The 26091-nt window shown below is 38.7% G+C and overlaps 1 protein-coding gene across 2 annotated transcripts in view; it reads left to right on the top strand.

Moving 5' to 3' along the window:
• The first annotated feature begins 382 nt into the window (after positions 1-382).
• Positions 383-26091, top strand: part of Ada (adenosine deaminase-like protein) — a 32918-nt gene continuing 7209 nt past the window's right edge. The window contains exons 1-7 of one of the 2 annotated variants that reach the window (XM_070083556.1): positions 389-769; positions 6810-6952; positions 7996-8187; positions 15320-15434; positions 21176-21307; positions 22413-22551; positions 22963-23063. In XM_070083556.1, the coding sequence (XP_069939657.1) occupies positions 731-769; positions 6810-6952; positions 7996-8187; positions 15320-15434; positions 21176-21307; positions 22413-22551; positions 22963-23063 (861 nt within the window). In that variant the 5' untranslated portion in view covers positions 389-730. Of the gene's footprint in view, positions 770-6809; positions 6953-7995; positions 8188-15319; positions 15435-21175; positions 21308-22412; positions 22552-22962; positions 23064-26091 lie in introns of both variants that reach the window. The other variant, XM_070083557.1, reaches the window with a different exon arrangement.

Genomic DNA, 26091 nt, shown 5'->3' with positions numbered 1-26091 from the left:
TTGTCCAGTGCCAGCTTGAAGACGTAGTGTTGTTTAGTGTAGTGTAGTGTTGTTTAGTGTAGTGTTCTTTAGTGTAGTTTTATTTAGTGTAGCGTAGTGTTCTTTAGTGTACCTTATTTAATGTAGTGTAGTGTAGTTTAGTGAAGTGTTGTTTAGTGTAGTGTTTAGTGTAGTTTATTTAGTGTACTGTAGTGTAGTTTAGTGTAGTGTTGTTCAGCGTAGTGTAGTGCTGTTTAGGTAGCATTGTTTAGCATAGTGTTATTTAGTGTAGTTTATTTAGTGTAGTGTAGTTTAGTGTAGTGTTGTTTAGTGTAGTGTTGTTTAGTGTAGTGTAGTTTAGTGTAATGTTGTTTAGTGTAGTGTTGTTTAGTGTAGGGTTCTTTAGTGTAGTTATGTTTGCTATAGTGTATACCTGGAGAGAGTTCCGGGGGTGAACGCCCCCACGGTCCAATCTGTGACCAGGCCTCATGGAGGGTCAGGGCCTGATCAACCAGGCTGTTACTGCTGGCCGTACGTAATCCAATGTACGAACCATAGCCCGGCTGGTCACGTACTGACTTTAGGTGCCTCTCCAGTGCCTGCTTGAAGACAGTCAGGTGTCTATTAGTAATCCCCCTTATATATGCTGGGAGGCAGTTGATTCCTCGTACCATCGAGAAGCCGGGCTCCATACGGCTTATTCTGTCAGTGGCCCTCATAAACCCAACAAAGAAAGTAAGAAAGAAGAAAGATGGATTTGTTGACGTATTGCAAGAGGTTGCCCAAAATAGTGAGTGCAACGAATTTACATCACCTTAGGTGTTAAATTGCCTGCCCCAGTACTTAACAGTTTTATCAGCTTGTTACATATATGTTTATCAAAGCTCCCAAGGTATGGGAGACAATGTATCCACGATAATCCATTCAAAATAGTCACTTGGAACCATCTTGGTTGTCCTAGATTAACTTTTATTTAATTTATCACCTTTGTATGCCTCTGTTATCCCTTTATCAGCACCATTATATAAATGTCTAACGCTGTAGGCTGAATTAAGCTTACATGGCATGGACAAGTCCTCTAACCCCAAAATCTCACGTGTCATTATTATAAGTAAGTAAGTAAGTTTATTCAGGTATACACAAATACAATGCAAGCGCATGGCCTCTTATACCATAATGGTCAAGTTTGTGGAGTAGGATGCCATGGTCTACTGTGCCAAACGCTTTTCCTAGGTCAATAAAAATTCCTAACTGATATTCCTTATTTTCAAATGCTGTGTAAAACAGATCTAGCATTTTTACAATTGCATCATTAGTGCTTTTATTTTTCCTGAATCCAAATTGGCAGGGGTTGAGTATGTTTTGTGCCGTTATAAATGAATATAGTCTCCTGTGCACGAGTTTCTCGATATTGGCCTATAGTTGTTTACATCTGTAGGGTCACCACCTTCATGTATTGGTGTAACCCTTGCTGTCTTGAGTAGTGTCTGGAAAGTGCTAGTTTCTAGTGACTTGTTAAAAAGTAATGTAATAGGATGTGAAAGGACATGGGCCACTTGTTTGTACAATAATGGTGGGACATAAGACAGATTCCCCGAGTTATTTTTGAGTGACTTTATAATCGCGGTGACTTCTGTGGGCTCAGTTGATACAAGATAGAGGGAATTTGGAAAATTCCCATCTAGGTAGTCCCTGGCACGGGCATTGGTACGTGGGATTTTACTGGCGAGGTCAGATCCTTTGTTTGAGAAGAAGTCGTTTATCTTGTTAGCTGTATCAGTGGGATGCAGTGGTGTTTCATTAGGTTTGGTTAGGACAGTATTCTTGTTTTTTTCAGTTTGTGGGTCCTCAGAATCTGGGAAAGTGTTTTCCAGGTCTTTTTTTATATATCTCCTCTTGTGTCAGTGAATCTGCTGGAGTAGTACAGTTGTTTGGCTTTCTTTATTAATTTGGTGAGAACTGATGAATATTGTTTAAGAATATCTTTGTGTATTAAGCCCTGTCTATATTGCTTTTCATATTGGTGTTTCTTATCAATGGATTTCAGAATGCTGCTGGTTAGCCATGGGCAACCGAGCCGTTTATTTGTGATCTCTTTCGTTTTTATAGGACAACGTTTGTTGTATAGTCTAAGTATTTTGTTAAGAAAAATGTCTGTCCAATCGTCAATACCATTGGCATTGGAGAATTCTGTAGGCCAGTCAACAGTCTCTAGGTCTGCTGTGAAATTCCTTATTGAGGCCTCGTCATGGAATCTAAATGAAACTTTGTTGTATTCGAGTGGTGGATTACTAATGTTTGTTAAGAGGAAGGTTGGGTAGTGGTCTGTAGTGTTGTCTGTGATTATCCCTGATTTAAGGGGGGCTAGTATATTGGTCCATATGTGGTCTATTACGGTTGCACTTGTCTCAGTCATCCTGGTTGGTTTAGTTATTGTTGGTATGAGAAGTGTGTTGTTCATATTGTTGATGAAATCAGTTACAGGCTGATCATCTGGTAGGCCAGGGTTGATATTGAAGTCTCCAGCTAAGAGAAGATGGTGCTTGTTCATCTGTCTGTTTGTTATTAGTGCCTTTAGATTCTCATTGAAATTTGGGATGTTTGTGTGGGGTATCCTGTAAATGGCACCAATTGTTATAGGCATCTTAAGGTTTTTTACAGTAAAATTAGCAAAAATGTATTCCCCATATTCATCACTAAAGCAAGTGGTGCTAATATAAGATAGTTGGTTAGAGTAATAGATTGCAATACCACCCCCAACTTGGTATGGTCTTCAGTTGTGGATTGCTGTGTATCCTGGTAGTGGGTAGATATCTATTGTGTCCTGCTTAAGCCAGGTCTCAGTAAGAATAATGCAGGAGAAGGGTGTCTTTAGCAACTCAAGGAGTGCCAGGAGGTCATCATAGTGTTTGCTTAAGGACCTGATGTTGTAGTTAAGAACTGATAGCCTTTGAGCAGTGTTTAGGATAGTGCTAGCTTGTGATGCTGTGTTCTTCTTCTGTTGGGTTTCATAGCCACTGACAGCAGATGCTGTATTGAGCCTGGCTGTCCAGTGCTAGGAGAGGGAATATCGACCAAAGTGGAAGAATGTCTTGACTAATAACTGTATCATATGTCGCTGATACATCCTGAAGCCAGCAGGAAGGAGCAGGTACAGGCCAATATCTCCTGACGGTCCAGAGGGCGAAATCCCTCCCCGTTGAGGAGGACAGGTAGAGTGAAAGTGTGCACCCCAAGTGTGCGCAAGGCCGCACGGAGAGTAGTCCGTGCAGAGTGATAACGTGGGCACCACAGCAGGAAGTGTTCCACCGTCTCAGGCTGTGAGGAACACCACGGGCAGTACAGAGAGTCCGTCATCCGAAGGCGATACAGATGAGCCACCAGTCGCAAGTGCCCGACTCGAAGGCAGGTCAGTGCAACGTCCACCGAGCGGTTGGGATGGCGAGCCCAAGGGCAGGGGCCATTAAAAATTCGGACAGAGCCCAACGCCGAAGAAGAGAGGGAGTGTGCAAGGCCCTCTTGCCACTGATGACGGATTCCCTTCCAAACAGCCCTTGTGAAATCACTGTGGCCCAGGGCAAGAGGGGTAACAGTAGGAAGTGTGTGCATGAGGGAGGCAGTTACTTTCCAATAAGTTTTGATTGTGTGTTAGATTATGGAGGTTTAGATCAGGGTCAACGTGATCATTCATCTTTTAGGTTTAAATAGTGGTTATTTATATCCTGTATTGTGTGGTGAGTTCTAATACTGATTTCTGTAGTAGTGGGAAGTTTGGATAAGTATATAGCTAAAGCACTTTGGTAATATAGAGTATAATCACTAATAAACATAAGTTTGTTGTACTGTATTAGTACCTAGGATACTTAAGGAATGCATCAAGAGGAAGGGTGAACCTACAAAATGCTAGTTCACATACTCTGTGTATCTCAGTATTACATATTTAAAATAATAGGTTATGGTAAGCTGTCTTGTTTTCTGTGTGATGTTTATGCAGAGGTTCCCTATCTGCCAACTGCTTCAAAGCTACTGTTAAAAAACACTTTACCATAAATGTGATCTTGAAAACAAAGCCTGAAACTTTGTTTTCTTCTAATTCTATCCCTGTTCTTTTTGTTCCAGCTTTTCTTCCTTTCCCATATATTATTAGATAGCATATACTGTCTCATCATATTTTGTATGGCAGTCCAAGTAACCACTGTAGTATCACTCACACTGCTAAGCTTGACAATTTTATTTTCTTATTGTGATTTTTATTTTGAATTAACTAAATTTTTTAAGTATAATGTAGGCTAAGTGTTGCCCAAGATGCTGTGCAATCTATGGGCCTTCAGTTTGTTTATTGTGTTACCTGAGCTGCTAGTTATTGTGAACCCCATGTTCATCCTCTGAGCAGTAGCACAAAAAAAAAAAAAAAATCAGAGGTCACAACAGGTCTTTGTCAGACCTCACTGAGTATTGTTACATCACTGGAAAGAAATATTAGCCATTTAATATTTTACAATTATTTTATTTAGTTGATGTACACAATACAGTATAGAATACAATCTCAAACAAAATTGATGTCTTATTACCACTAAAACACTTCGGTCATAACTGGGTTGCAATATCTATAAAAATAGCTCATTCATCTAGCCAGTGCAAAATGTGGATACAGCCTCAAGATTTCAGATATCTTATAATGAACATTGAGGTGTTCTGCCATATCGTGTGAAGTTTTTATGGAGGTGTCTCTGAAAGATTAGATGTTTGGACACACTAAGATATAATTCTTCAGTATTTGGCCATCTCTGTCCACACTGTTTATAGTTTATGTCACTGACATCTCCAAACAAATTTACTGCCAGGGATACTTATTGCCTAGCCTAGTCTAGCAGTAACAACATCTTGCAATCTATTAACCCTTTGACTGTCGCGGCCGTATATATACGTCTTACGAGGTACCGTGTTTGACGTATATATACTCGTAAATTCTAGCGGCTTCAAATCAAGCAGGAGAAAGCTGGTAGGCCCACATGTGAGAGAATGGGTCTGTGTGGTCAGTGTGCACCATATAAAAAAAATCCTGGAGCACGCAGTGCATAATGAGAAAAAAAAATCCGACCGTTTTTTTTTTAATTAAAATGCCGACTTTGTGGTCTATTTTCGTATAGTATTTATGGTTGTATTCTCGTTTTCTTGGTCTCATTTGATAGAATGGAAAACATATTATAGAAATAGAGGTGATTGTGATTGATTTTACTATAAAAAGAACCTAGAAATGGAGCTCAAAGTAGGGGAAATGTTTGATTTTTGCCAATGTTCAAAAGTAAACAAATGATGCCATTGTCCAATAAATGTCCAACTAGCCATTCTAATATGCAGTCATGAATGGGGTGATGTTATTTATACAATTATTACAGTATCGCAGTAGTCTGCATAATAGTAAGTCTTCTATTTTTTGTTTGAATAAAAATTCAAAATAGAAAGCAAGAGTAATATCAGAGGGGCCTGGAGACATGACTGATGAGCATAGAAAATTTTATTTTAGAGCCAGGAATTTCTGCATTGTTCATTCTGGACCTTATTTTGAAATTGTCATATTTTTTAGTTTTCGTGAAATTGGCCAAATTGCAAATTTCTGACCACATTATTAGGTAGTTGTAATCGGTAAATGGGCAGTTTCTTGTACTCAATCGATAGAAAAAATGGAGTTCTAAAGAAATAGCTATGAGGTTGGGCGACTGAAACAATGGAATTAGCCGAAAATAGGGCTCAAAGTGGGCGAAATCGCCGATTTGTAAACAGCGCCGAGGTCGCTAACTTCGCGATAGCGTAATTCCGTCAGTTTTCCATCAAATTTCGTTTTTTTGGTGTCATTACAATCGGGAAAAGATTCTCTATTATTTCATAAGAAAAAATAATTTTTTTTTTTTTAAATTTTGCGACACCAGGAGACATCTCAGGATTGGGGGTTGCAACAGTCAAAGGGTTAACCTTGTTATTTTCTCCATAGATATGTTTAACTTGACACATTTCATTATGATGGATAATGAATCAACTAATTCGTATCTGTACTATTCTACTCCCCTCAAGGGAGGTTCCTTGATGCTGGTGAGGGGCTCTTGATCCAGGGAATTGGATCTGTGCTCCAGTTCCCCAAACTGATCCTGAATGCCTTCCATTCCCCCCCCCCCTACATGTGCTGTATAATCCTATGGCTTTAGCACTCCCCCATGATTATAATAATTATAATGTACTATTCTACTGTCTTCAAGCTCATTTGCTATTTCGTTTCTGACAGTGTTTATAAACTTATGTCTGAAAAAAACAAATTATGCTCAATATTCTCATTATTTAATGCTTGTTTAGCTAATTCATCAGCTTTGTCATGTTCCTGGAGGCCTATGTGAGAGGGAATCAACTAAAGCTTAACAGTATTCCTTTCATAATAATTTCTGTATGTTTGTGAACAGCTTAATACACAAGCCTGCTATATACAGGGCTCAAGCTATTTAGAGCAAGTAGTAATTAGGGAAGAGTGTCAGTTACATTTAAACTGCTTATGGTCATAGCTTCCAGTTTATTGTATGCCTTGTGAAATTTAGATCAGTAGTTACATTCATATCTGACCAACATATGTAATAACCTCTACAAGCGTTATAGCAAATTGTTTTACTAAACCTTCCAACAAATTACTTGCTTCCTATAAAGTATGTTAAAATGTCACCTTTTTCTCATGCACATGTAAGCTACTTTTTAGAAATAAAATTTATCATTGATTATTTATTATTTATCATCACCATCATTATCGGGACATTGTGACTTGTGTAACTTTTATACTATATTTACAGGAACTGCATGCCCATCTTACAGGATCCCTGAGTGATGAAACAGTTCTAAAACTCCTCAATTCCAAACTGAAATGCGTACACGTCAACTTGCCAAAATCTGCTGAGGTTACAATTCGGCGGGGACACAGACGTACACTGGAAGAGTTACGTTAATCCTCCTCCTTCGATTTCTTTAATTCTATATATTCAGTTTATTTTGGCTATATTCAATACAGTAATGCAATGCAGTATTTTTTATCAGGTTCTAGATTAATCCAGATGAACACATCCTAGGAAAAGATGGAAGGAGGGGATATCAGAGGTTTTGTGTGCAAGGGGCATGGACATACAGCAGACATGTGTGAGTGCATTAGATAGGAGTGGAAACAAATGGTTTTTGGGACTTGACAAGCTGTTGGAATGTGAACAGAGTAATATTTTTTTTTTTTGAAGGGATTCAGGGAAATTGGTTAGCTGGAGGTGAGAAGTATACAGTGCTTGCACTCTACAGGAGGGGTTTGGTATTTTTGCTGTTTAGAGTAACATCTAAACTGTCATATCTGCGCTCCTCTGGTGGGACAATGATGGAGTGCGTAATGGTAAGTGCTTGTTTTTCGGGTCACTCTACCTTGGTGGGAAACTGCCAGCATGTTAAAAAAAATACATAGGGTATATAGTGATAAAAAAATTAGGTAAGGTAACTCAAAAAAAAAAGAAAACTTTTACCATCACTCATTTTATAGCTGTCTTGCCAGAGCTGCATGGAGATCACAATTCAAATGGCACTCTGAAATGAGAAATCCCCAACCCACTCTTACTCATTCCTGAATTCTTTCCAAATATTACACTGCACTCACTCTGACAGCCCTTAAAATTCCAAAAAACTATTCATCTCCACTGTGTATGTACATATTATTCATTATTAGGCAGGATGAATTATGCTCTGCATTGCAATTACAATTAGCCAAAATAGGTAACAGAAATATTCTTCATATTGACTATTTCACATAAAGCTGTGCTGTTGAAACACGCCTGAAAAATACATTAAGCGCACATATAAGAATCATTGCAATATATTTTTGTAATCATGAGAGCAAGCTGGCTATGACATTTGAATCTTAAATTAAAAAAATCCATTATAATTCTGTGTTCTAAATTCTTAACTTGTTTAAAGTTTTTCCACAATTCTAATAAGATTTACTTTCAGGTGCTTTCAAATATTTGGAATTTTACACTACCTGATAGACAACTTGGAGACAGTTAAGAATATAACCAGGGATGTCATACAGGAATTTGCTTCTGATAATGTCAAGTACTTAGAGCTGAGAACAACACCCAAATCAGTCCCTAATAAAATGACGAAGAAAGATTACATAGAGACTGTATTAGAAGCCATATTGTAAGTCCCTATTATAATGTATTTTTTCCTCCAAGGATGGAATGTGCCTTAATCATAGTGAGGGACTCTTCATCCAAGGAATTAGAACTTCTTCTTTTTTCAACAGACCAGCTGTATCCCACTGAGGCAGGGTGGCCCAAAAAGAAAAATGAAAGTTTCTCTTTTTAACTTTAGTAATAAAGTAGGACGTAGGACCTCTACTTACGAGTTTAATCCATTCCATGACCTTGCTCGCACCTGGATTTGCTTGTTTGCAGAGTCAGTTTTCCTCATTTAAATTAATTTAAATGGAATTAATTCATTCCAGTGGAATTCCAGGCATGTGAAAACACTTCAATAATTTCCCTAATATCAACTCTACAGCTTATTTATCTATCACAATTCATGTAATATGACAATAAACAATATTAATAACAAAGAAACATAATATATACATTAGAATGAATAAAATACGTCATTACGTATGTGGCTAGTGGTGGTGACAGCAGCCATTGTTGTTGGGGTTTATAGGGCCACCACAGTGGCCATTCCTGCTCCTTACTACATGTGTAGAGAACCTAGAATAACCCAAAAAGTCAGACAGAGTGACTTATAAGAGCTACACTCTTAATGCTACACTTAATTGCTACACTCTTAAGTGAGTTTATTCAGGTGTACACAATACAGTTACATAGATTATCATACATAGCAGCATATGTGTAAAGAACCTAGGATAACCCAAAAAAGTCAGACAGAGTGACTTATTTCCATTGGGGTCCTTTTACCTTATTATTATAATATAAAGATTATAATATCTTATTATTATTCTATAATGGAAATAACATCTTATTCTCATAATAAAAAGACTATCTACTACACGAGGGTCATTAAGACTATATTACAAGGGTCATTACTAGGATTAAGGTAAAATTACACTTGTGTTAGCTAAAAAAAAATAAAAAATCATTCCCCTCCCTTTCTGTAGCTACATTCATCAGACACCTTTTGGCACTCTTCTTGAACATGCTGTGACTGGACCAGTTCAAGAAGAGTGCCAAAAGGTGTCTGATGAAGGTAGCTACAGAAAGGGAGGGGAATGATTTTTTATTTTTTTAGCTAACACACGTGTAATTTTACCTTATTCCTAGTAATGACCCTCGTATTGTAGATAGTCTTAATGACCCTCGTGTAGTAGATAATGCTACACTTAATTGCTACACTCTTAATGCTACTCTTTGCCACTGCTGCTTCATGTTGTCTGCCACTGCTACCTCATGATGTCTGCCACTGCTGCTTCATGATGTCTGCCACTGCTGCTTCATGTATGCCACTGCTGCTTCATGTTGTCTGTCACTGCTGCTTCATGTTGTCTGCCACTGCTGCTTCATGTTGTCTGCCACTGCTACCTCATGATGTCTGCTCCCACTTTTGCTAGCGTGTTGAAGAACTTTCCAATATGTGAAGGTTGAGGGGCAGTGCCAATCGGACAGGTATTGGATGGTGATGTCATTTGTTTACTCTTGAACATCGCCAATGAATTGAACATTTCTGCTACTTTGAGCTCAATTTCAAGGTACTTTTCATCTTGAAACCAATCAAACTCATATCTATTTCTGTAGTATATCTTCCATTCTATCAAATGAGACAAAAAAAACGAGAATACAACCATAAAAGCCATACGAAAATACGCCACTAAGGGGAAGCTAATAGCTGAGAAGTGAACTCCGTTATTTATGGTCCAATTTCTTTCATTTTTGGTGTACGCTAAGAAGCATCTTTCCATCATACATTGCCCAAGTTTCAATAAGATAGTCCAACAAACAACTGAGATCCAATTCCCTAAATCAAGAGCAAGAGCCCCTCACCAGCATCAAGGAATCTCCCTTGAGACCCACTCACATATGGAAATTTCACTCGTGTCTGGAAGCAAAAAATCGACCGAGCAACTGCTCGTATCTGGAAAAACTCGTACGTGGATGCACTCATAAGTAGAAGTTCCACTGTATATACAGGAGAAGGGGTTACTAGCCCCTTGCTTCCGGCATTGTAGTCGCCTCTTATGACACACATGGCTTATGGAGGAAGAATTCTGTTCCACTTCCCCATGGAGATAAGAGGAAATAAACAAGGACAAGAACTAGTAAGAAAAATAGAAGAAAACCCAGAGGGGTGTGTATATATATGCTTGTACATGCATGTGTTGTGCAAGCATATAATGTATATACACACCCCTCTAGGTTTTCTTATATTTTCTTTTGAGTACTTGTTCTTGTTTATTTCTGCTTATCTCCATGGGGAAGTGGAACAGAATTCTTCCTCTGTAAGCCATGCATGTCGTAAGAAGGGACTAAAATGCCAGGTGCAAGGGACTGGTAACCCCTTCTCCTGTACATATTACTAAATTTAAAAGGAGAAACATTTGTTTTTCTTTTTGGGCCACCCCACTACTTTTGGATATGGCTGGTGCGTTAAAAGAAGACACACACGTGTAGTGTGACCCAAGTGTAAATAGAAGTAGCAAGACATACCTGAAACCTTGCATGTTTATGAGACAAAAAAGACACCAGCAGTCCTACCATATCTTTGAAGAATTTCGAGAGTATATCTACTCTCTGAAACAATTACTACTCTCGAAACAATTACAGGTTTCCATTTTACACTCATTTGGCAGGAAGGTAGTACCTCTCTGGGTGTTTCCTGTCTACCACCCTACTACCTAGGGGAATTAGAACTATCTAACCCTTTCTTAAGTCAGATCTGATTACCACCCATTTCCTAGGGGCTTGCTGACCCCTATGAATTTAGCACTAGCACTCTCCGGACTTGAGTCCTGGAAATGGGAAGTATGTACAGTGCTTGCACTTTAACCCTCTGACTGTTGCAACCCCAAATCCTGAGGTGTCTCCTTGTGTCAAAAAATTTTTGAAAAAAAAAAAAAGTTATTTTTTCTCGTGAAATCATAGAGAATCTTTTCCCGATGGTAATGACACCAAAAGAACGAAATTTGATGGAAAACTTGTGGAATTATCCTCTCACGAAGTTAGCAACCTCGGCGATATTTACAAATTGGTGATTTCGCCCACTTTGAGCCCTATTTTCGGCTAATTCCATTGTTCCAGTTGACCAAACTCATAGCTATTTCTTTAGAGCTCCATTTGTTCTATCGACTGAGTACAATAAACTGCCCATTTACCAATTTCAACTACCCAATAACATGGTCAGAAATTTGCAATTTGGCCAATTTCACACAAATTAAAAAATGTGCCATTTTCAAATTAGGGTCCAGAATAAAATAAAATTTTCTTTGTTCATCAGTCACGTCTCCAGGCCCCTCTGATATTACTCTTGCTTTCTATTTTGAATTTTTATTCAAACAAAAAATAGAAGATTTACTGTTATGCAGACTTCTGCAATATTGTAATAATTGTATAAATAATGTCAACCCATACATGACTGCATATTAGAATGGCTAGTTGGACATTTATTGGACAATGACATCTTTTGTTTACTTTTGAACATCGGCAAAAATCAAACATTTCCCCTACTTTGAGCTAAATTTCAAGGTTCTTTTCATGGTAAAACCAATCAAAATCACCTCTATTTTTATAATATGTTTTCCATTCTATCAAATGAGACTACAGCCATAAATACTATATGAAAATACACCACAAAGTTGGCATTTTAATCCAAAAACACAGTTTTTTTTTTTCTCATTATACAATGTGTGCTGCAGGATATTTTTTTATATGGTGCACACTGACCAGGAAAAGTTGGTACATGGATCTATAATTTCCTCACAAACAGAACACAAAGAGTAGTCAACAGAGTAAAGTCTGAGGCGGCTACAGTGAAAAGCTCTGTTCCGCAAGGCTCAGTACTCGCTCCCATCTTGTTTCTCATCCTCATATCTGACATAGACAAGGATGTCAGCCACAGCACCGTGTCTTCCTTTGCAGATGACACCCGAATCTGCATGATAGTGTCTTCCATTGCAGACACTGCAAGGCTCCAGGCAGACATCAGCCAAATCTTTCAATGGGCTGCAGAAAACAATATGAAGTTCAACGATGAGAAATTTCAATTACTCCGATACGATGAACATGAGGAAATTTAAGCTTCATCAGAGTATAAAACAAATTCCAGCCACACAGTAGAGTGAAAAACTAACGTCAGAGACCTGGGAGTGATCGTGTCAGAGGATTTCGCCTTCAAGGACCATAACATTGTATCAGTCGCATCTGCTAGAAAATCGACAGAATGGATAATGAGAACCTTCAAAACTACGGATGCCAAGCCCATGATGACACTCTTCAGGTCACTTGTTTTATCTAGGCTGGAATATTGCTGCACACTAACAGCACCTTTCAAGGCAGGTGAAATTGCTGACCTAGAAAATGTACAGAGAACCTTCACGGCATGCATAACGGAGATAAAACACCTCAATTACTGGGAGTGCTTGAAGTTCCTGAACCTGTACTCCCTGGAATGCAGGCGGGAGAGATACATGATTATATACACCTGGCAAATCCTAGAGGGACTAGTACCAAACTTGCACACAAAAATCACTCTCTACGAGACCAGATCTACCTGGAGTTCATTACCTTTGTAACTAGTTCAGCTAACTTAACTTTGGGGTCCAGTCCCTGGACCCATTATGTACCTCTGTAATCTTTTAACTACCGCCCACAGGATGGGTATGGGGTGCATAATAAACATTAAACTAACTAACTAATGAAAGCAAAAGACTAGGCAGACGATGCAACATTCTCCCAATGAAAAGCAGGGGTATCACTAGCACGTTAAGAGACAACACAATAAGTGTCAGGGGCCCAAGACTGTTCAACTGCCTCCCAGCATACATAAGGGGGATTACCAATAGACCCCAGGCTGTCTTCAAGCAGGCACTGGACAAGCACCTAAAGTCGGTACCTGACCAGCCAGGCTGTGGCTCGCACGTTGGATTGCATGCAGCCAGCAGTAACAGCCTGGTTGATCAGGCCCTGATACACCATGAGGCCTGGTCACAGACCGGGCCGAGGGGGCGTTGACCCCCGGAACTCTCTCCAGGTAAATACAGTAACATTCTCTCACATGTGGGCCTACCAGCTTTCTCCTGCTTGATTTGAAGCCGCTAGAATTTTTGAGTATATATACGTTAAAAATGGTGGCTAGTAAGACGTATATATACGACTGAAACAGTCAAAGGGTTAAAGGAGGGGTTTTGGGATATTGGCAGTTTGGAAGAATAATAAAAATCATCTAAACTATCGTATCTGAGTGCCTCTGCAAAGATAGTGATTATGTATGAGCGATGGTGAAAGTGTTGAATGATGAAAGTTTTTTCTTTCTTTTTTGGTTTTTCTTTCTTTTTGGGTCACCCTGCCTCAGTGGGAAATGGCCGACGTGTTAAAAAAAAAATAATAATACAGTATAATGTTTGGGTGGAACAGTTCACATCTAGCTCGCAATTTGGAAAGGAAACTTTAGACAACATTTTGGTCCATCCTGGACTATTATCATATCTGTTACATCTGTTAATTAATTGCAACTTACTGTAATATTGGCCCAGGTCAGACTGATACAGCATACTAATTGTCTTTCCAAATTGTGGATTAGTTGTGAATCATAATGTGTTGTTATTAGACATCCCCATTAGGAAAGGATGCCTATTTATTTAACATTGATCCTCTCCCACTGAGGTAGGGTGACCTCCCATAAGTATTTCAAAATATGGATCCTCCTGTAAAAAATTTTCCTTGTAGCATGTGTTAGCAGTTTCCAGAATACTGTATCATTTTCTTTGTTAGGTCTTCAACTCCATAAAATTTTCAGCAGACGTCAAATGGAATTTTCTGCTCAGTATGGTACTGTACATGCATACCTCACTACACACTGCCCCCTCAGTCTCGGTGCTATTACATATATACACTGAGGTGCAGTATAACTGCCCTATCTTTAGTGTCTGAGATCAAATGCCTTGTGATTAATTCGTCATAAAATGGGTCTGTGTGATCAGTTTTCAGTGCTTGAATGTAAGCTCATATGTATCATGTACATTAAATTATCTTACATTATCCAGGATATTATGGAACTTAAGAATAGATTGATCATGATGTATTGAATTAAGATTAAAATGATGCAGCTATGGGAGATACTGGTATATTAAAATTAAAATTACCCACTGTGTGCAATGTTTCTCAGGTAAAATTAAAAGATTTTACCATTTTAATAGTACAGTATATCGTGGGTACTGAGTACAGTGGACCCCCGACATTCGATATTAATCCGTTCCTGAGAGCTCATCGAATGTCGAAAATATCGAAAGTCGAATTAATTTTCCTCATAAGAAATAATGGAAATCAAATTAATCCATGCAAGACACCCAAAAGTATGAAAAAAAAAATTTTACCACTTGAAATATTAAGATTAATGCAATAGAATAATTACAATAACAGTAACAATAGATTAATAACAATAGAATAATTGACACTTACCTTTAATGAAGATCTGGTGATGATTGATGGGATGGGAGGAGGGGAGTGTGTGGATGGTGTTAGTGTTTAGAAGGGGAATCCCCTTCCATTAGGACTTGAACTGGCAGCCTCACCATGCCATACCACACTGTGTATGCCATTACGATTCTTAAATCTTTCAAACCGACCTTTGCTGGCCTTAAATTCACTCACATCACCACTAGTTACAGGCAATTTCTTTATCAAATCATCATGCACTCCGACACACGCACTCCACTTTCATACTTTGCAATTATCTCTTTCTTCATTTCAGTAGTCATTAGCACTTTTTTTCTCGAAGGGTTGGCACTAGAAGCTTTCTTGGGGCCCATGGTTACTTATTTTGCAGAAACAAGCACCAAAAACAGTGATAATATGGATAATATGGAATGTACCGAATGTATCCTTAGATGCGCGCACACTGGCTGGCTTGTAAACACTGGCGCACACGGGGCAGTTCAGGCCACACGTGGACATGTCTCGTACGAATTGTATCGAATGTCGAGGCGAAATTTTTCACGTTAAAATGCATCGAATGTCGGATTTATCGAATGTCGATGCCATCGAATGTCGGGGGTCCACTGTATATTTGCTAAATATGTTGATACAATTTTAATTTTTCTTGAATATTTTACTTACAGACAGGAAATGAAAACCAATTGCATTACTGTGCGATTGCTGTTGTCCATTGACCGTTCACGTGGCATTGATGATGCTTGGAATACCCTGCAGCTAGCTAAAGAATACAAAACTCATGTATGTAATATGTGACTTGTCAAGATTACCTGTAAATCATGGGGGATTCTCATTTTTTATTTTGAATAGTTATTGTATCTAATTTGTATCTTATTTTTAAGGCAAGTATATGAATATACCAAGAGGAAAGGACAACCATTCCAGATCAAGAGACTTCAGCTCAAGAACATCTTAATTTCAACACACCGACTGTATCCCACCGAGGCAGGGTGGCCCAAAAGGAAAAACGAAAATTTCTTCTTTTACATTTAGTAATATATACAGGAGAAAGGGTTACTAGCCCCTTCCTCCCGGCATTTTAATCGCCTCTTACAAGATGCATGGCTTACAGAGGAAGAATTCTGTTCCACTTCCCCATGGAGATAAAAGGAAATAAACAAGAACAAGAACTAGTAACAAAATACAAGAAAACCCTGAGGGGTGTATACATATATATGCTTGTACATGATCTCACCTTCAAGGACCATAACATTGTATCAATTGTTTTATTTTATTATTTTTTTTATTTTTTTTTATTAACACGCTGGCCGATTCCCACCAAGGCAGGGTGGCCCAAAAAAGAAAAACTTTCACCATCATTCACTCCATCACTGTCTTGCCAGAAGGGTGCTTTACACTACAGTTTTTAAACTGCAGCATTAACACCCCTCCTTCAGAGTGCAGGCACTGTACTTCCCATCTCCAGGACTCAAGTCTGGCCTGCCGGTTTCCCTGAATCCCTTCATAAATGTTACTTTGCTCACACTCCAACAGCACGTTGGAGTGTATCTGCTAGAAAAATGACAGGATGGATAATGAGAACCTTCAATACCAGTGATGCCAAGCCCATGATGACACTCTTCAGGTTGCTTGTTCTATCTAGGCTGGAATATTGCTGCACACTAACAGCACCTTTCAAGACAGGCAAAACTGCTGACCTAGTAAATGTACAGCGAACTTTCACTGCATGCATAACTGCGATAAAACACCTCAGTTACTGGGAACGCTTGAAGTTCCTAAACCTGTACTCCCTAAAACGCAGAAATGAGAGATACATGTTGCAGTAAATGTTGCAGGTTTATAACAGTAGTGTAAAGCACCCCTCTGGCAAGACAATGATGGCGTGAATTATGATGAACGTTTTTCTTTTTCGGGCCACCCTGCCTTGGTGGGAATTGGCCAATGTTAATAAAAAAATAAATACCTGGAAAATCCTAGATGGGCTAGTACCAACTTGCACATGAAAATCACTCCCTATGAAAGCAAAAGACTCGGCAGATGGTGCAACAACCCCCCCCAATGAAAAGCAGGGGTGCCACTAGCACTATAAAGAGACAACACAATAAGCATACATCAGGGGGATTACCAGTAGACCCCTGGCTGTCTTCAAGCAGGCACTGGACAGACACCTAAAGTCAGTACCTGACCAGCCGGGCTGTGGTTCATATGTTGGAGTACATGCTGCCAGCAGTAACAGCCTGGTTGATCAGGCCAGATCCTCCATGAGTCCTGGTCACAGACCGAGCCACGGAGGTGTTGACCCCCAGAACACTCCAGGTATACTCCAGGTGTGTAGTGTGACCTAAGTGTAAGAAGAAGTAGCAAGACATACCTGAAATCTTGCATGTTTATGAGACAAAAAAGACACCAGCAATCCTACCATCATGTAAAACAATTACAGCCTTTCGATTTACACTCACAGTTCAAGAACTATTTAGTACATATATGAAACAGATTTTTTGACAATTTTCTTCTTCTTATTCTTTTTAGTAATCATTATAGGAAAAGGGGTTACTAGTCCATTGTTCCCAGCATATTAGTTGACTTTTACAACACGCATGGCTTACGGAAGAAAGATTCTTATTCCACTTCCCCATGGATATAAAAGGAAAAGTAATAAGAACAAGAAATGTTAAGATAAAATCAAAGAAAACTCAGACAAATTTGCATAAATAAACATGTACATGTATGTGTAGTGTGACCTAAGTGTTAGTAGAAGTAGCAAGACTTACCTGTAATCTTGCATATTTATGAGACAAACAAAAGACACCAGCAATTCTACCATCATGTAAAACAATAACAGGCTTTTGTTTTACACTCACTTGGCAGAATGGTAGTACCTCCCTGGGTGGTTGCTGTCTACCAACCTACCTGGAGAAGAGAGAGAGAGAGATTTTGGGAAATGTTGAGTGAATGCGTGGGGAGTTTTGAACCAAGTGTGAGACTACTTGTGGTTGGGGATTTCAGTGCTAAAGTGGGTAAAAATGTTGTGGAGGGAGTAGTAGGTAAATTTGGGGTGTCAGAGGTAAATGAAAGTGGGGAGCCTTTAATTGAGCTATGTGTAGAAAGAGGTTTGGTAATAAGTAATACATATTTTATGAAAAAGAGGATAAATAAATATACAAGGTATGATATAGCACGTAATGAAAGTAGTTTGTTAGATTATGTATTGGTGGATAAAAGGTTGATGGGTAGGCTCCAGGATGTACATGTTTATAGAGGGGCAACTGATATATCGGATCATTATTTAGTTGTAGCTACAGTTAGAGTAAGAGGTAGATGGGACAAGAGGAAAATGGCAACAAGAAGTTTTACACTTTCAAGAGGTGAAAGTGTATAAACTAAGGGAGAAGGAAGTTCAGGTGAGATATAAGCAACTAAATAGCAAAAAAAAGGCACAATACCATGACTGGAACGATACACAAATAACCCGCACATAGAAGACAGGAACTTACGACGACGTTTCGGTCCGACTTGGACCATTTACAAAGTCACACTAACGAGAAGGAGAGCAGGATGGGTATATATAAGCAGGAGGTGGTGGTGGTGGTGGTAGTAGTAGTAGTAGTGGCAGTGGTAGTAGTGGAGGTGGAAGGAAGTAGTAGTGGGGAGGTAGTAGGAGTAGGAGGGGCCAGTCAAATACTAAGAAAGAGGAGCACTGCAAGGGAGCTAGTGCCCACAGAGGGTAAGAGCAAGAATGCCAAGGGGGGGGGGGAAACAAATAAAGAAGGAACAAATACACAGGGCAGAAGAAAGACAACCCAAAGGAGAAAAAGAAAAGAGGAAGAAGAAAAAAGGAGGAATCAGGTTAGGTCACGAGTGTTCTGAAGTTTGGAGCATTTTGAAATGTAGTGGGAGAGGAAGGCATCTACAGAGACAAAGCAGGGACTAAGTGTTTACAATGAAGCATATATGTGAACAGTATTTAGATAAAGGTAGGGAAGTTTTCATTGCATTTATGGATTTAGAAAAGGCATATGATAGAGTGGATAGGGGAGCAATGTGGCAGATGTTGCAAGTATATGGAATAGGTGGTAAGTTACTAAATGCTGTAAAGAGTTTTTATGACAATAGTGAGGCTCAGGTTAGGGTGTGTAGAAGAGAGGGAGACTACTTCCCAATAAAAGTAGGTCTTAGACAGGGATGTGTAATGTCACCATGGTTGTTTAATATATTTATAGATGGGGTTGTAAAAGAAGCAAATGCTAGGGTGTTTGGGAGAGGGGTGGGATTAAACTATGGGGAATCAAATACAAAATGGGAATTGACACAGTTACTTTTAGCTGATGATACTGCGCTTATTGGAGATTCTAAAGAAAAATTGCAAAGGTTAGTGGACGAGTTTGGGAGAGTATGTAAAGGTAGAAAGTTGAAAGTGAACATAGAAAAGAGTTAGGTGATGAGGGTATCAAATGATTTAGATAAAGAAAAATTGTATATCAACCTGGAGAGGAGTAGTATGGAAGAAGTGAATGTTTTCAGATATTTGGGGGCTGACGTGTCAGCAGATGAATTTATGAAGGATGAGGTTAATCATAGAACTGATGAAGGAAAGGTGAGTGGTGTGTTGAGGTACATGTGGAGACAAAAAACGTTATCTATATTGACGAAGAAGGGAATATATGAAAGTATAGTGGTACCAACACTCTTATATGGGTGTGAAGCTTGGGTTGTAAATGCTGCAGTGGGGAGTTGGAGGCAGTGGAGATAGCCTGTCTAAGGGCAATGTGTGTTGTAAATATTATACAAAAAATTCAGAGTGTGGAAATTAGAAGGTGTGGAGTTAATAAAAGCATTAGTTAGAGGGCTGAAGAGGGGTTGCTGAGGTGGTTTGGTCATTTAGAGAGAATGGATCAAAGTAGAATGACATGGAGAGCGTATAAATCTGTAGGGGAAGGAAGGTGGGGTAGGGGTCGTCCTCGAAAAAGTTGGAGAGAGAGGGTAACGGAGGTTTTGTGGGCGAGGGGCTTGGACTTCCAGCAAGCATGCGTGAGTGTGTTAGATAGGAGTGAATGGAGACGAATGGTATTTGGGGCCTGACGAGCTGTTGGAGTGTGAGTAGGGTAATATTATTGAAGGGATTCAGGGAAACCGGTTATTTTTATATAGCCGGACTTGAGTCCTGGAAATGGGAAGTACATTGCCTGCACTTTAAACGAGGGATTTGGGATATTGGCAGTTTGGAGGGATATGTTGTGTATCTTTATACGTATATGCTTCTAAGCTGTTGTATTCTAAGCACCTCTGCAAAAACAGTGATTATGTGTGAGTGAGGTGAAAGTGTTGAATGATGATGAAAGTATTTTCTTTTTGGGGATTTTCTTTCTTTTTGGGTCACCCTGCCTAAGTGGGAGATGGCTGACTTGTTAAAAAAAAAAAAAAGATTATCAATCATAGTCAAAATAAGCAGTGTTCACTAAACTTGTAGAACTTCTAATTATCCATGATGTAAACCATTGCTTGTGTAGGGAAGAGTAGGAATGAGTCAGATACATTACAAAGATCTTTATGTAAAAATCAGGTTCTACAGGTAGACTTAATGGAAATATGGCATGTTGTAGTCAGATATCATGGCTGGTTTTTTTTTTTATGATATTTATCAAGCAAAAGTAGAACTTGCCAGATGACCTCATGTCAACTGTCTCAATCCTTCCTCTTTGTGGGGTAAGTAAGGAAATATGGTGGAGATACTTCAAACATTTTTTCTCGAATGTTTGTAAAATTGGGTTCTACAGCCAGACTTACTGGATTGTATGATACCATGGGTATATATGTTAGCTAAATTGTCTCTAAAATATAAAATTCCATAATACTGTAAAAAAAAATTCTGAACAAATTACTACATGTAAAAATGAGAAAAACTTTTGATTTCTTGTTTTTCGGGTCACCATGCCTCGGTGGAAGACAGCCAGTGTGTTAAAATATAAAATCCTGTATAAACTGAAAGATTTTGGAGCTCAGAATTTTTCAAGTACAGTGCTGTTCAATTTCAACTCACTGGTTAGAGAATTAGATGAAAAAGCAAGTTGAATAGAAGTAAATTTAAGATTCTTAGTTGATGTCTTGGCATAATAATGTGTAATTCTACAATATACTGCGACATATTCTCCAATGGTTCATATACTGTGGGATGTTAACGAACTGGTTAATCAACTGGGTTGAATGAAGAATCACTTATTGGCCTAAAAATTTTTTTTAAATATAGTGGCTTCTCAAGGCCACTACACATTAGGTGGAACAGGAGCACCGTAGCAGGCTCTTGATCATCAATCATTGTGGGCTTTGACAGAGAAGGTTCTGTTCTACAGTTGAACTACTGTATTTCATTTTCCTATTATTTATTCTGTAATTATTAAAGTTTTCTCAGCAACTGTATACTTTTACATTTGATAGCTACTGGAACTTTTATTATAGTATTTATTAAAACAAAGTGCTTTCAGTTTTGAATGACATGTATAAATTATTACTAGTAATCTTTCCAGGAGATATACAAGAACCTGATATGTGGTTTGGATGTCAGTGGCAATCCAGCATGTGGGAATTTAACAAACTACATCCCTGTCTTAGAAGAAGCCAAGAAATGTGGTCTCAAATTGGCCATTCACTTGGCAGAGGTATGAAGAGTGAATAAATGATATTTAAAAGTACAATAACAGTAGACAAATTTTATGTTAAAAGTCATTGGCTTGGTTGATAATTTTTGTATAAAGAGGGAAGAAGTCATTTTTACTGATTGATGCATATCTTTTGTTCAATTTTTGTCTCTAATTCTGTGCGAGTTTTAAGGAGTGCCTTGATACTAATGAAGGCCTCTTATATCCAAGGAATTAGAGCTACTCTCCTCTTTCTTGGATCATTCCTGATTCCCTCCCATTACCTAAGCACTGTGTAACCCCTATGAGTTTAGTGCTTCCCCATTAATATAATTGAGGGTTATAGTTAGGAAAATTGCCATCAAAGTTGGAATGGAAAGTATAGTGCCTGCACTTAAAAGGAGGAGTTTGGTATATTGGCAGTTTGGAGGGATATGTTGTGTATCTTTATACGTATAGACTTCTAAACTCCTAGGTAGCAGGTTGGTAGACAGCAACCACCCAGGGAGGTACTCCCGTCCTGCCAAATGAGTGTAAAATGATAGCCTGTAATTGTTTTACATGATGGTAGGATTGCTGGTGTCCATTTTTCTGTCTCGTAAACATGCAAGATTTCAGGTACGTCTTGCTACTTCTTCTTACACTTAGGTCACACTACACATACATGTACAAGCATATATATATGTACACACCCCTCTGGGTTTTCTTCTATTTTCTTACTAGTTCTTGTTCTTGTTTATTTCCTGTTCTCTCCATGAGGAAGTGGAACAGAATTCTTCCTTCGTAAGCCGGGAGCAAGGGGCTAGTAACCCCTTCTCCTGTATATATTACTAAATGTAAAAGAAGAAGCTTTCGTTTTTCCTTTTGGGCCACCCCGCCTCGGTGGGATACGGCCGGTGTGTTGAAAGAAAGAAAGAGACTTCTAAACTGTTGTATTCTGAGCACCTCTGCAAAAACAGTGATTATGTGTAAGTGAGGTGAAAGTGTTGAATGATGAAAGTATATTCTTTTTGGGGATTTTCTTTCTCTTTGGGTCCCCTGCCTCGGTAGGAGACAGCTGACTTGCTAAAAAAAAAAAAAAGTCTATCAATGTATTAATTCTTGACATACTACTTTCATTCCTCAGATACCAAATGAAGCAGAAACTTTGGCTGTGTTGAGAACTGGCCTTGTGGATCGCATAGGTCATGGTACATTTATTCATCCAAGCAGTGGTGGATCTCAGGAGCTGCTGTATTATGTTCAGCATTACCACTTACCATTAGGTAAGATATTAAAGATATTTGGCAAAATATTTCAAGTAACATTGAGAACCAAAGTCATTTGAAACTCAAGGTTAATGCTCTAATCACTTGTTTAGAGTACATTTTTATTTGTATAATGTAAATTCCCACAACCCTACTTCAGAATTTACTTTTTTTTTTCTGTATTGCTGGCTAAGAAAACAGTAACTGTTCCATGTTTCAGACAGTTTAATTGCCATTTGAGAGTAGTTACTACTACTGCAACTTAATACTCATAAGACAAAAAAAACTTAGCAATCTTGCCTGAATGCAGAACATTTAACAAATTTTTATATTTCACCAACAGTCGCAGTACCTTCCTGGTTAGTTGCTATCTACTGATATACTATAGCATGATACCTAGTAATAATAATTATATTCTTTTGTTTACAGAGTTATGCCTTTCTTCAAATGTGAAATGTGGGACAGTGAAAAATATTGAAGACCATCACTTAGCACACTGGAGAAAGGAGAATCACCCAGTCATCATTTGTGTAAGGCCTTCTACTCTCCTTATTAATAATTACTTTTTAAAACAGTTTAGTGTAATATACTTTATCAAACACAGTGAGCTAGTTCACTACTAAAATGCTGAATACACAGGTGAAAGGCCGATAAAATAAAAGAGATGCATGTAAGCAGGCAGTGCTCCTACTGTGTAGTTTGTACAGTTGTTCTGAGCAGGCATTACTTTTTCAGGCACACATTTTTAAGGTAAGTAATTAACATCTTGTAATCAGATTTTTTATTTTGACTTTGCATTTACATTTGCATTTACCAGGTAAAGTGTATGGTTGGGTTATTATTGAAAGAATTAGAGGTAAGACAGAGAGCAGGATTGCAGATGAGCAAGGAAGCTTTAGAATGGGTAGGGGTGTGTAGATCAGGTGTTTAAATTGAAGCATGTATGTGAACAATATTTAGATAGAGGTAGGGAAGTTTTCATTGCATTTATGGATTTAGAAAAGGCATATGATAGAGCAATGGGCTAGTAACCCCTTCTCCTGTAGACATTTACTAAAAAAGAGAAGAAGAAAAACTTTATAAAACTGGGATGCTTGAATGTGCGTGGATGTAGTGCGGATGACAAGAAACAGATGATTGCTGATGTTATGAATGAAAAGAAGTTGGATGTCCTGGCCCTAAGCGAAACAAAGCTGAAGGGGGTAGGGGAGTTTCAGTGGGGGGAAATAAATGGGATTAAATCTGGAGTATCTGAGAGAGTTAGAGCAAAGGAAGGGGTAGCAGTAATGTTGAAGGATCAGTTATGGAAGGAGAAAAGAGAATATGAATGTGTAAATTCAAGAATTATGTGGATTAAAGTAGAGGTTGGATGCGAGAAGTGGGTCATAATAAGCGTGTATGCACCTGGAGAAGAGAGGAATGTAGAGGAGAGAGAGAGATTTTGGGAGATGTTAAGTGAATGTATAGGAGCCTTTGAACCAAGTGAGAGAGTAATTGTGGTAGGGGACCTGAATGCTAAAGTAGGAGAAACTTTTAGAGAGGGTGTGGTAGGTAAGTTTGGGGTGCCAGGTGTAAATGATAATGGGAGCCCTTTGATTGAACTTTGTATAGAAAGGGGTTTAGTTATAGGTAATACATATTTTAAGAAAAAGAGGATAAATAAGTATACAAGATATGATGTAGGGCAAAATGACAGTTTGTTGGATTATGTATTGGTAGATAAAAAACTGTTGAGTAGACTTCAGGATGTACATGTTTATAGAGGGGCCACAGATATATCAGATCACTTTCTAGTTGTAGCTACACTGAGAGTAAAAGGTAGATGGGATACAAGGAGAATAGAAGCATCAGGGAAGAGAGAGGTGAAGGTTTATAAACTAAAAGAGGAGGCAGTTAGGGTAAGATATAAACAGCTATTGGAGGATAGATGGGCTAATGAGAGCATAGGCAATGGGGTCGAAGAGGTATGGGGTAGGTTTAAAAATGTAGTGTTAGAGTGTTCAGCAGAAGTTTGTGGTTACAGGAAAGTGGGTGTGGGAGGGAAGAGGAGCGATTGGTGGAATGATGATGTAAAGAGAGTAGTAAAGGAGAAAAAGTTAGCATATGAGAAGTTTTTACAAAGTAGAAGTGATGCAAGGAGGGAAGAGTATATGGAGAAAAAGAGAGAGGTTAAGAGAGTGGTGAAGCAATGTAAAAAGAGAGCAAATGAGAGAGTGGGTGAGATGTTATCAACAAATTTTGTGGAAAATAAGAAAAAGTTTTGGAGTGAGATTAATAAGTTAAGAAAGCCTAGAGAACAAATGGATTTGTCAGTTAAAAATAGGAGAGGAGAGTTATTAAATGGAGAGTTAGAGGTATTGGGAAGATGGAGGGAATATTTTGAGGAATTGTTAAATGTTGATGAAGATAGGGAAGCTGTGATTTCGTGTATAGGGCAAGGAGGAATAACATCTTGTAGGAGTGAGGAAGAGCCAGTTGTGAGTGGGGGGGAAGTTTGTGAGGCAGTAGGTAAAATGAAAGGGGGTAAGGCAGCCGGGATTGATGGGATAAAGATAGAAATGTTAAAAGCAGGTGGGGATATAGTTTTGGAGTGGTTGGTGCAATTATTTAATAAATGTATGGAAGAGGGTAAGGTACCTAGGGATTGGCAGAGAACATGCGTAGTTCCTTTGTATAAAGGCAAAGGGGATAAAAGAGAGTGCAAAAATTATAGGGGGATAAGTCTGTTGAGTATACCTGGTAAAGTGTATGGTAGTTATTATTGAAAGAATTAAGAGTAAGACGGAGAATAGGATAGCAGATGAACAAGGAGGCTTTAGGAAAGGTAGGGGGTGTGTGGACCAGGTGTTTACAGTGAAACATATAAGTGAAAAGTATTTAAATAAGGCTAAAGAGGTCTTTGTGGCATTTATGGATTTGGAAAAGGCGTATGACAGGGTGGATAGGGGGGCAATGTGGCAGATGTTGCGGGTGTATGGTGTAGGAGGTAGGTTACTGAAAGCAGTGAAGAGTTTTTACGAGGATAGTGAGGCTCAAGTTAGAGTATGTAGGAAAGAGGAAAATTATTTCCCAGTAAAAGTAGGCCTTAGACAAGGATGTGTGATGTCACCGTGGTTGTTTAATATATTTATAGATGGGGTTGTAAGAGAAGTAAATGCGAGGGTCTTGGCAAGAGGCGTGGAGTTAAAAGATAAAGAAACACACACAAAGTGGGAGTTGTCACAGCTGCTCTTTGCTGATGACACTGTGCTCTTGGGAGATTCAGAAGAGAAGTTGCAGAGATTGGTGGATGAATTTGGTAGAGTGTGCAAAAGAAGAAAATTAAAGGTGAATACAGGAAAGAGTAAGGTTATGAGGATAACAAAAAGATTAGGTGATGAAAGATTGAATATCAGATTGGAGGGAGAGAGTATGGAGGAGGTGAATGTATTCAGATATTTGGGAGTGGACGTGTCAGCGGATGGGTCTGTGAAAGATGAGGTGAATCATTGAATTGATGAGGGGAAAAGGGTGAGTGGTGCACTTAGGAGTCTGTGAAGACCAAGAACTTTGTCCATG

Source organism: Cherax quadricarinatus, chromosome 10 (genome assembly GCF_038502225.1).
Source record: "Cherax quadricarinatus isolate ZL_2023a chromosome 10, ASM3850222v1, whole genome shotgun sequence".
Lineage (NCBI taxonomy): Eukaryota > Metazoa > Arthropoda > Malacostraca > Decapoda > Parastacidae > Cherax > Cherax quadricarinatus.
The sequence above is the reverse complement of the archived record's forward strand: the minus strand, read 5'-3'. Positions and strand labels throughout refer to the sequence as shown.